This window comes from Danio rerio, chromosome 9, assembly GCF_049306965.1.
Source record: "Danio rerio strain Tuebingen ecotype United States chromosome 9, GRCz12tu, whole genome shotgun sequence".
NCBI lineage: Eukaryota > Metazoa > Chordata > Actinopteri > Cypriniformes > Danionidae > Danio > Danio rerio.
Genome location: NC_133184.1, coordinates 42,370,001 through 42,382,500, shown reverse-complemented (window position 1 = coordinate 42,382,500; position 12,500 = coordinate 42,370,001). Strand labels below are relative to the sequence as shown.

Here is a 12,500-nt window from a genome sequence, read left to right as displayed (position 1 = left end):
CAGGTAGTTTTGCATTTCACTGTGCAAACGGGGTCAAAACAATTGAGCATTATGAGGCTTTGTACCAAATTTCTCCCTCAGATGTCTTTGAGACCTGTGGGGTGCTACAGTAGCGACAGTAACTTTGGGTCCTTATTGGATTATAACCAGCATGTAATGGACCAAATCTAAATGCATATTTTGGTGTGTAACACTTTCTGTGAAAATAGGCTCATTTTACAACCACCCTAGAGTTAAATGGTTGAGTTTTACCATTTTTTAACCCATTCAGCCAATCTTCATTTCTGTAAGAGCTTAGCATAAATCACTGAATCAGATTCAACCATTAGCATCTTACTAAAAAATGACCAAAGAGTTTGGGTAATTTTCCTGTTTAAAGCTTGACTCGACTGCAGTTTCATTGTGTACTAAGACCGACATGAATTGAAAAGTTGCTATTTTCTAGGCTGTTATGACTAGGAACTATATTCTTATTCTGGTGTAATAATCAAGGAATTTTGATTATGGGAGAGGAGGATTGGAAACATGCTTTGTTAAATCAGTAGACAACCTTTTAAATCAGTAGCCCATAAGTAATATAATGCTAATTTAAGTAATTAGTGTTAAACTTGCTTACTGTAAAAGCACAGTCTGACATTTATAACTATGCAAAAATTATGTGTGGTCAGCTCAATGTGTGCTTTGAAACATTTTTGCTCTACTTAATATTGTCGGCAGGATGTAAATACTGAATTGGGCAATTATTTGTTTTATAGTTGGATAATAGAGACAGGAGGGCAACACACTACTGAAGACCGCAATAACCATAGTTGAAACTGGGTTGACAAAAGAATAATGAATATTCGCTACTGTACATTTGCAGAGGAAGACACGCATATGTAAATATGCTAACTATAAATTACACATGAGCAGTGCTGAAACACATGAGGAGGTAAATGAGGCATCAGCGATTGCTGGTCTCCCAATACAACAGGTAAAAATATACATTTATTTGTAATGTATAGGCCTACACCTTTTTAGTAAAGTTTATTTAATGTATTTATCGATGTGCATTTTTAACTTCTTATGCATCAAATATCTGCAACAAACTTTTTTATGATTAAGACTTGCTGAATTGATCTTCTATCTTTTGCAATGTTTTCAAATTGCATTGTTAGTCATTTTTCTTATCATTTTTTTATCTGTTTAATATTAATTTTTGTAAAGCTGCTTTTGACCATGACATGATCACACTAAATAGTTATACGAGACTTGTTAAGGGGATTGTATCTAACATTATTCATTTATTCTCTTAGGTAAGGAAAGATCTACAAGTAAGAAGCATACTGTACTTGTGAAAATGTGTTTTATGCATTAAAAAAATTAAAGCATCGGTTCTTTGTATCGGCCGATCACTATCAAAAGTAATTGGTAATCTGTAACGGCTGCAAAATTCATGATCCCTAGTTGTTTAACATTTGTAGTTTGGTGGCTTAGTTTTTATGGTGAATTAATGTGCTTTTTGTGTTTCTTTCGTTGTGTGCTAACTCATATGTCCACTATTTTCATAAACTTTTAATATATTGGTTGGTTTAAAAAAATGTATTGGTCAAAAGTCACCCATCATTGTTTTGTGGTTATTTATCAATTGGTCCAGGCACCAGTATCATTTTAAGTTTTAGTGTTGATGATACAAAACCATACTACACCCATTCTCAGTCAAAGTGTCCATGTAAATAAACTGAAAATTGTGTTATATCTACATACATTTTATGAACTTCCGATCTACAGCTATGTTTACACATAAACATCTTCATTTTGAAACATCAATGTATTATCAGGTTGAAAGCAGTTATGCTTAATGTTAATAAAAATGGCTGTTTTTATTCCTGATTATTTTAAGGATTCTTTCAAATATTATAATTGGCTTTAGCTTCTGTTGATCAATTGCATACTTCATTGCTGAATAAGATATTTTTATTCTTAGTTTTAATCAAAATTATACTTTACATTAACTCACCTTGAGGGCTGCAAACAGTTATCTAGAACACAGATCAGACACAAACACTGGGGTAAAGAACCCCATGTGCTCTTAGCTTCAAAAATCCAATTTCTTGCTACAGAAATATGGATGTATCATATTATACTAAATAAATATCATGAATTTTGCCAGCTTCAGCAGTGTGCAGAAAAAATATTATCATTTTAAACAACTTGGAGTCTCATTGGAGTTCTGAAACCCTCAAAGAAGATATATATATATATATATATATATATATATATATATATATATATATATATATATATATATATATATATATATATATAGAGAGAGAGAGAGAGAGAGAGAGAGAGAGAGAGAGAGAGAGAGAGAGAGAGAGAGAGAGAGAGAGAGAGAGAGAGAGAGAGAGAGAGAGAGAGAGAGAGAGAGAGAGAGATAGTTTACTTCCTTAATACATAAAATGCTTACTTTTACATATAATACCAGTTCCCTAAGAAGATTTGTTATAATATCGATTGCTGCTTAATCATACAGCCATCAAAACCATCCAACATACTGTAGATCTACACCACCTGACGAAAGTCTGTTTTAGGAACAACAAATAATAACTTGACTTCTAGTTGATCATTTGGTATTAGGAGTGGCTTATATGAAAGGCAAAGGCCTCTAGGTTGTACTTATTTTATCAAAATAAGATATGGTCATGCCTTGACTTTTAATTATTTTGTTAGGGCAGTAAGGTCTGACTTTGCTTAGACAAAAGTCTTGTCACTTAACAAATAATTTGCAGTATAGAATATAAAGTCATGCTGCAGCGAAAAAATAATGAATATTGTGTAGGACTCCCATGAGCTTGGACGACTGCATCCATACATCTTTGCAACTCAAATAACTTATTAATAAAGTTATCTGGAATGGTAAAGAAAGTGTTCTTGCAGGACTTCATCAAGATTCATGATGTTCATCAAGATTGCTTGGATTCATCTTCAATGCATCCTCCTCCTCCTTACCAGGAGCACCTTGACCTTCTTTGATTTTAGGAATTTTAATGTGGAGGCTAAAGTATGAGAAGGAGTGCTATCCTGCTGAAGAATTTGCCCTCTTTTGTAGTTTGTAATGTAGTAAGCAGCACAAATGTCTTGATTCCCCAGGCTGTTGATGTTGCCATCCACTCTGCAGATCTTTTGCACGCTCCAATACTGAATGTAACCCCAAACCATGATTTTTCCTTTACCAAAACTTGATTGATTTCTGTGAGAATCTTGGGTTCATGTGGGTTCCAATAATTCTTCTGCAGTATTTGGTATGATTGGTTTAACACAGTGGTTCTCAAACTTTTTTCACCAAGTACCACCTTAGAAAAAAATCGTCTCTCCAAGTACCACCTTACGACGCTATTTTTTAACCAGTATTAAAAAATAGCGTCGTAAGCCTAATTAAGCAGCTACAGGTGTGCACAGTTTTAAAACGATGCAGATTACTTCCTATTAGTAAGAATATGTATTATTGTCAGTCACTTTAAACATTTGAAATAGTCTGAACATTAACTGTGCTTGCAGATAAAAAAAAAAGTTTTAGTTAAAATGTGCTTTTAAAAGTTCATAAAAAAATGGCGCTGTTCTTAAAAAGTAAAAAGAAAACTGCTGTACTTAAATCTAAAGTATTCATAGTAGCCTATTCATCAAAAGCTGGAAATGCTGCTTGGACCTTATAAATATAGGCTATATGTCATATTCCTACACTTTCAGACAAATCTTGAAATATATGTTAAATGTACATGACAGGGTTCATACAGGCACAGCCTAGTGAAAATCAATTCCAGCACCTATTTTTTTTTCTCAAGACTGACATGCTATGTATTGAAGACCTGAAATGTATTCTCAGCAACCCATAAAACATTGCATAGGAATAGATACAAATAAAAACCATTAATAATAATATTTATTAATCATATATTAATAATATAATAAACCTGCACTAAGTGCTTGTGAAATCTTTTTTATACTCAAGTAAAAATACTATTACACTGCTAAAATAACAAAAACTTTAGTAAATAATACTAATATTAGGTAAAAGTACAAATTACTCTTTTAAAAAGTACTAGTTGGTTACTTTTGAAAAAAAAAATCTGATTTTCATTATGAAATCACTTTTTTTTAAGTGTAAACCTAATTTAATGGTTTGATTGCTTACATCCCAAAGCTACATGTATAATGTGCACTAACAAAGGAAGTATAGTCAATTTTTCCTTTCATGACAATTAATCTTTTTCAATAGCACTGGTAAAACTACCAAATAATTTTTAAGGCCATAGAGACACTTTTTGCCCATTTTTAAAAATATATATTTTTAAGCTTTGAAAGGTTAAATTAAAGTATATGGTAAAAAGATTTAAATTTAGCCTTTTATTTACATATTTTACACTATTTTCTTTACAATATGGCAAATTTGTTTCTTAAATAGCTGTACATCACATGGAGATTTTATTTTACACTTGATCTTAATCTAAAATAGAAACGTAAAAAAATACAAGTACACTGTCAGTAAAAAATAATAAACAAATGACTTCATTTTACTTGAGGTGTTTGAAATATGACAACACAACATTTATCAAAGCAGTGCTTTAAGAGCCTTATTGTAAATTGTGATAAATAAACAATGAGTTGGCTAACAATGGATTGCTTTGACCTGTAATGCTTTAGGACAGATCAGAATACAGCTAAATGTATAAATCACACAAATACCTCATCCAGAAACATTTTCAGCATAATTATTTTGTCGTAAAGAAATTAAAAATGTTCCACCTTTGCTAAAAGTAAGTTTCACTTCACAATACAGCCAAATAAGAAGACCATTAGCATTGTCATCGTTCATGCATCAATCTATTTCTAAATATTTGATAACTTTGAATACTTTTGACTAAATTTAGTCAAGGAGCAAAGATAAATAATGTCTACTTTAATAGTGAACAGATCGCGATTGTATTCTATCTGAGCACACACGCGATCATGAGAGCACTTGCAGTTCATTTGAAAAAAAGCCTATTTAAGAGCTAGCATATCTGTTTTAGCGATTTGCGTACATGAATGTTAAAATAACACGAATGTCTCGTGTTAAAATAAAGCACTCGCCGCATTTGCAGAAATGAGTAATTGCGCAATACCTTCATTCCCGCGCCGCCATTCAGAATGTATTTAGAGGAGTGACAGGTCAGAGGCGAGTCGACTGGCTGTCGGAGAGCGAAACGTGTATGAAGATCATCAAATAGGCAGGAAATGTGTCCGCGGTTTAATTATTCTGCTAGACATCTCTGTAGTGAAAACATCCAAGAAGCATTATTCCAACAAAACATTTGTTTTTAAGTTGTTTTTTCTGTCTCTGCAACACAGAAAGCCTTTGTCCCGCCTATACGTTTCACGCAACTAGACAAGGTCGACTGTGATTGGCCACTTTTCATGTCAGTCAAATCACGCTTCAGAATCAATTCTTAAACTTCGGAAACTGATTTTCAGCAGCTTATGACACAATGCACTAAATTAAACACTCTAAGCACAGCGTTGTGATCGTACGCTTCACAAAACAGCCAATGCTGATCACATCAATGTTATATTACGCATTAAAGGATTAAAAGTGATAATTGTTTCTTTCATTATTCAGCGATTCCTCCGCGTACCACTAGGAGGAAGCCCGCGTACCACTAGTGGTACGCGTACCACAGTTTGAGAACCACTGGTTTAACAGATTTGAAAAATCTACCTTCTGCCACTTTCCCACCCTCAAACAATGGTCGAAACAAGACCAGTTGACTTCTGATAAAATGCCATAAAGGTGGGATCTTGAAAGTACACTTTTTATCCATGAAATGACAAAAGGGACATCTTACATTCATATTCAAAAATAAATGCCCCAAAACAAATCAACAAACAGCAGCATTTTGTAAGGGTTATTTGTTTTGTTTCTTCAAGGCTGGTTGGAGTGTGCGTACGATGCATTAGCAGGCTTAACATAACACATCTAGTCTATACACAGTATGTCAAGTTTGTCCTTGAAAAGATTTCATTTTCACTGCAGAGTGCTTTGCATCAACTATAGATATGCCTGTGTTTCTCAGTAATATCTTTGGCCTGCGGCCGGTGGATTATGCGCTGACTCCAGAAATGAAAGAGGTCCTAAGAGTGGCCCCAGAGGCATCACATCTCATAACAACATCCTTAAGGCCCCCTGCAAGTAAGGTACATGACCCTAACTCACCTCCCAGACAAATACTGTAGACAGACTCAATACAAACAGACAGAAATTGCTGGTATTATGTACTTGATGTTGTAAGTTGCTCGGAGACAGCATCTGTGGATAGCATAAATGCAAATGAAGTGTGCGGTATGGTTTATTTGTATTCCTGCAGGCTGCGGGCGGTGTGGTTCTGATTGGCAGTGAACTGACGCAGACTCAGCACAAGCAGATCAACAGAGCAGCTCAACTCCTTGGAGGAAAGCAGGCAAAGGCCTTTTCCAGTGCAGGTACATCTGATTTTAGTTCCTGTGTGAGAGAAAGTGTGAGCGATAGAAATTTTATAGATGTATAAAAAATTGACAGTAAAAAAAAGTTGACAGTATGTTCACTACTGTTCAAGATGTCTATAGGGTTAGTTTGGTTTTTGTTAAAGTTTTTATACAGAATAAATGAAAACATTATTGCATTAACCAGTCTTAATCTTAATTAAGTCTTAATCAGTCACAAACAAAATACTTAATACAGTGAAATCAATAGTTTTGGCTCGACATTCCGATTGGAATTTTTGATTAGTGAACTTTTAGTTAATGGTTAAAGAATCTGTACTTGTGAACTATCTTGTTATTTTAATTTAAAGAACTCATGACCTGTGACAATGCTTTAGTTAAAGATTCACAAAGTTTGTTAGAAATATAGTTTAAGTATTGAAAGTAAAAAGAAAATTATAATTAAAGGACATACAATAAATTACATTTGCTGTTGAATTGGAAAGGATCGAAATAATTTAAAAATTATTACTTTAATCAAGTAAATTTAAATGTTTAATATTGGATTTCAAAACAGTGAACCACTGAATAGGGCAGTAAAATGTTTTTATTCAAGCCCAATCTTTTGACATGGTGATATTTTTTTATCATATACTAGTATACTTCATGTGATCATTAAATGATAAATATAGTAAAATATAGTGTGTGTGTGTGTGTGTGTGTGTGTGTGTGTGTGTGTGTGTGTGTGTGCTAAGGAAAGAATTGTTCAACTGAATCTGAATCTGGCAAAAAAAAGTTCAATGAAATAATAAAACATTTTCAGAGCACTGAATTGAAGTGTCTCTTCTTTCTTTGCCTTTCTTCCATCACATTGAAGAGCTTTGCTACACATTCAGCTAGAACATGAGAGGGATATTATGAAATCATACATCATGAAACCAACACTTTTAGTGACAAATGCAGCTCTAGCTGAGTCTTTTGACTCCTCCAGAAATCACACAAAGAGACAAACAATATCTGCAGTGTCTCATCTTCTAAGCAATCAAAATCTGAAACTGAGTAGAATTAAAGTAATTGAAGCAGTTTCTCATACACTGCACATGCTGTAGCTGAACAAGGGCAAAATGCAATTTTCTCAAATAATGTAGATTGTGCTTTTGTCACTCAAGAAGTCGAGAGCTTTTTTTTAAATTTATTTATTATTATTATTTTTTCTAGAAATAAAATAATCTCCAGGGCTTGAAGTGAACCTTGGTGCTTCTGTTTTTCGAAAGTGTCTTTTTTTTAATACATTCATTGAAATAGTGTTTTTGTTACCTTTAAAGTATTTAAAAGTAATAATTAAATTGTATATTAATAAACATTAAATAAAATTTAAAAAATGTTGAAAAAGCTAAATAAATGTTGCCTTAACTGGTGTTATAGATATATAAACAGAACAATCAAAGTTACTAATATTAGATATTTAATCTACATTAATTCACAATATCTAAATATTACAGTTTTTTTACATTATTACATTTAATATCAATGCAGCATTATTATAATTTGACTTAATATATTCAATATTTATAAGATTTTTTTTGCATTATTGTTTTTTTTTTGTAATTTATAGTTTTTTTTTTTGTATTTTTAAAAAAATAGTTTTTGCATTTAATGTCAGTACAATTTTTTTTTCTTTCATTTGGGCTCATTTAGTTCCAGTTTTAGTTTGTCAACTTAAAAAAAAAACAAAACAAAAAAAACATGAACTTTCAATTGTCTTAAGTAAATGTACTTTTTACTAAATTTAATTAAATTAATTGACCTATAACAATTCTGTTAAGCTGTTACAAAAACTAACCAGTTAATAATCAAGTCTTTTTCCAATATGCTTTACACGGCAGCACACACAAATGGACCTTTTTCACAAGCCTGTTATAATGTGTTTACCAGTTATCATAATCTTAAATCCTTAAGCCTTTATTTTCATAAAAAAAAAAATAATGAACAATTTCTATGCATTTATGAATGTATTATATCATCTTTGCGTCAAATTACAAAAAATGAATTACCGCTTATGCAAAGTGTTTCTAATGCAGCGTCTATGGGGCTGAGAGTAAAATTTGACATTATTCTCTCCTCTGGCTGCGCTTATCAGTCTCTCACAATTTGTTTTTACTTTTTCTGAAAGTCTTGATAACACCATCTTGGAGTTTTTCTTTTAATTTTCAGCAAAAAGGATTGTAAAAAAAAATATTTCTTGTACTCTCCCATTCACTGCGCTCTAAGTTTACCCAGCTGTGACGTCTTCCGCTTTTGAGAAACCTGGAAATGTGAAAAGGGTCTATCATGATTATAAACAAATAACCAGTCACTTCTTTTTTCATTATTGTTGTGATTAACTGCTTCCCTCTTTGATTAAATGTCTCTCCAGTCACCCATGTGGTTGTACCAGATGTACCCATCATGCCCTCTACACTGACCACACTGCATGGAGTCCTCAATGGCTGCTGGATCCTCAACTTCAGCTGTGAGTGCACAGTAATGTCTTTAGATTGGTACAAATATTTATGATTATTTCACTTGAATATAGTACATGTTAAAGGAGACAACTTAAACACACAGTGGAGAGTTATTGAATTGATAGTTCACCCCAAACCGAAAGTTCGGTCATCATTTACACCTAGGGAACTTTGCTTTTTCCAAATCTGTTTGACATACCTGTTTGGTATTGTTTTTTCCTCTAAGTGAGTCAATGGCTACATGTTTTCAGCTTTATTCAAAATAAATTTTGCTTTCATCAGAATAAATATCTCATAAGGGTTTGGAAAAACCTAATGAAGAGTAAATAGGTTGAACTATCACTTTTGGGTGAACTATCCCTTTTTAAAACAGTCTTTATCACAGTTTTTTTATACAGAAAAAATCTGAATATTGCTCATAACTCATGAAATATGCTGCTGTTTTACACATGTTAGGATTACTTCAAATAGGACTACTCAAAGAAAACTCAAAGTTTGAGAAATTGTAGGTTGTTGTCCAGTTTTTGTCTTTTATATTTAAAGGATTTGCTCATGTCTGCCAACAGACAGATGTGTTGTGTGGAGTAGTTGCACTGTGTGAAACGGGCAACAAAAACCTATTTCTGTTAGCTAAACCAACTGAAATAACTCTAAACCTAGAAAAGGTATTATTATTAATAATTGCACAGACTCGGTCAGCTTCCATACATGTGAAAACAGCCATTATTTTTTCATTCCATTTGATGCCGCTGTGGACTTAGCATGTGGTCTTTGTCTCGTGAAATAATCAGCACGGCATATTTCCATGCGTAAGATTTCTCACAGCTTCAGTTTTACAGTGAAAATCAATGCTTTTGAAGCTCTGTCCATTCATTTAGCCTCGATTCAAAAACATTTTTAGCTTTTTCTAGTTTTCTAGGAGCTGAAGTGCTTGGCCGTTTATGCATGTAGCCTAAAGTGATTTTTGGTGGCAAAACAATTCTTTTCCAGGCTATCTAATTTTATATTTGTTGCTGTTAACATATTTGATATCCATCTTTAATATCCAAGGCCACAGCAGACAACACCTTTTGAGAACAGCTTGACTGTATTATCTATCGGTTCTGTTTTTAGATATGAAACAGTTGGTCTTCAAAAAGTCTGGCTAGTGAAGACGTTTTAATGCAGTATTGGTTTTGTGTTGTGTTTTTTAAAAGAAATTTGTCAAATTTATGGTAAAAAATGGCAGCCATGGTTGCCAAACTGTTTCAGTAAACGCATTTCTTACATTATGGCAGATTACTGTTTTTCATTCATTTTTAGCATTAATACACCAATGTTTTTTGTTGTGATTGCCAAAATGTTACTGTAAAAATACAGTACAAACAGTAAACAAACTTGTTTTACAGTTTACAGCAAACTACTGTTGTTCATCTTTTTTTGCATTATTACCCCAATTTTTTGTAGTTGTGGTTGCCAAAATGTTACTGTAAAAGTACAGTACATAGAGTTTTTTAAATTATTTTCATATTTTTTTTTTACATTTTACGACAAACTACTGTTTTTCATACATTTTTATCAACAAAACATACATTTTTTTGTAGTTATGGTTGCCAAAATGATTCTGTAAAAATACAGTACAAACAGTGTACACATTTATTTAAAACATTTTATGGCAAACTACTGTTTTTCATACATTTTTACAAATAAAACATCAATGTTTTGTAGCTGTGGTTGCCATAATTTTACTGTAAAAAACAAAGTACAAACAATGTTTACATTTTATGGCAAACTACAGTTTATTTATTTATTTTTTATGTTTTTTTTTTTTTTTTTTTTACAAATTTGTAGCATTAATACACCAATGTTTTGTAGCTGTGGTCTCCAAAATGTTACTGTAAATATACAGTACAAGCAGTAATTCAATTCAAATATTGTAAATTATTGGGTCACTCTTTATACTAACTGGCCTTAACTACTATGTACTTGCATCAAAAATTAATTCAGTGTCCTTACTGTGTTTATAATGTATTGCAGAACACAGAAAGGAGACAGTAAGTTGCTCTTGAGCTGGGAAAAGGTTAGGGACAATTTTGGGGTTATGGGTAGATGACGTAATGGCCCGTTTCCACTCATTGGTACGGTACAATAGGGTAAGGGTTGGTATGGGTCTCCTTTATCAGGCTTGCGTTTCCACTGCCTAAAGGGTATCTTTTTGGTAGGCATGGTGTACGACAGAAAGTTTGTCTGTCATTCTCGCTGGAGGAAATCTTGCTCAAAGTAAAGCTGTACGAGTCGTTCACGTATCATATGAGAAGCACTTCTCACAAAACAGATGCTTTTTACACATAAATACTTGTGTAAAAATGTTCATTTCTAACCTTTTTATGAACATAATTTGATTATAACTTCAGATCAATGACTGTAGCATCTGCAATTATATAAAATAAATAAACAAATGCAACATATATGAACACATACAGACACTTACAGTCTCCGAAATGCTACCAATTACAGAAAAACTACACACGGTATACATTTAGTCCTTATTTAGGTTTAAAAACAACATGCAACATATGGCCCATAGTCAGAGCAAACCTCTTATCTGCATCTGCAATCTTCACCAGCACATGTAACCTATTGTTAGAAAGTAATTACGTCATTCCCAGTTCATAATAGTCCAAAATACGATGATAATAACTATAGATGGCAGTTTGTTCATGTTTTAGGTTGGTGAAAGACTCATTTGCTCCTTTGTTTTGTTGGGCTTCTCCTTTGTGTTTTCACGCTTCTCTCTTGCGTTTGTTTGTTTCTAAAAGGATCAAATTACAAGGTTTGTCTGAGCTCGGATCAACCATGGCTCGTTATTATATGTATATAGTATTACGATGTAATGTCTCGGCTGTGTATTTGTGAACCTTCTCTGTAAATCAACAGCCTTCAACTGCGCGTCTGGCTCTGCCTTTTGGTACCCTTTTGCCATGCTAGGTACCCTTTGTAAAAGTGGTATGGTACGATTCATGTTTTGGTACTTTTTGACAGTGGAAACAGCCATAAAAGCCTACCATACCACTGACGCCCCATTCACACGGGGCTTCAGCGTCAACGCTTGACAGAGGGCGTGTCTGAAGTTGGGGCTGACGCTAATGTCATAGCAGTGTCAACCAATGAAATTAGTCACCAGTCGGCTACTGTTTGAACTAGTGCATTTGCATACAGCAATCTGATTGGCTGACGTTTCCGTCTTAAAGTTGACAAAGTCGCAACTTCTGCAGCGAGCAACGTCACCAATTCAAAGTAAATGGAAAGCGTTGAAGCTGATGTCCAGTGTGAATGGGGGGTCAGTGGAAAAAGTCAGTAAAAAAAAATATATTTACACAATGAGTTCATTGTATCAAATGATTTATTTCAGTGCAAGTACAGATTAGTTAAGGCCATTTAATATAAAGTGGGACCAAATATTGCAATACTTCAGGAGCAATAGTACAGAATGTTACCTTTTTATTATACTGACATTAAATTCACAGCTTTATTTTTTCA

General features: G+C 33.2%; 1 protein-coding gene across 2 annotated transcripts in view; it reads left to right on the top strand.

Moving 5' to 3' along the window:
- The window catches only part of bard1 (BRCA1 associated RING domain 1), a 51,526-nt gene that overhangs the window by 29,674 nt on the left and 9,352 nt on the right, over positions 1-12,500 (top strand). For both annotated transcript variants that reach the window (XM_021479004.3, XM_073913003.1), the window contains 3 exons: positions 6,093-6,213; positions 6,384-6,498; positions 8,894-8,989. In XM_021479004.3, the coding sequence (XP_021334679.1) occupies positions 6,093-6,213; positions 6,384-6,498; positions 8,894-8,989 (332 nt within the window). The remainder of the gene's footprint in view (positions 1-6,092; positions 6,214-6,383; positions 6,499-8,893; positions 8,990-12,500) is intronic.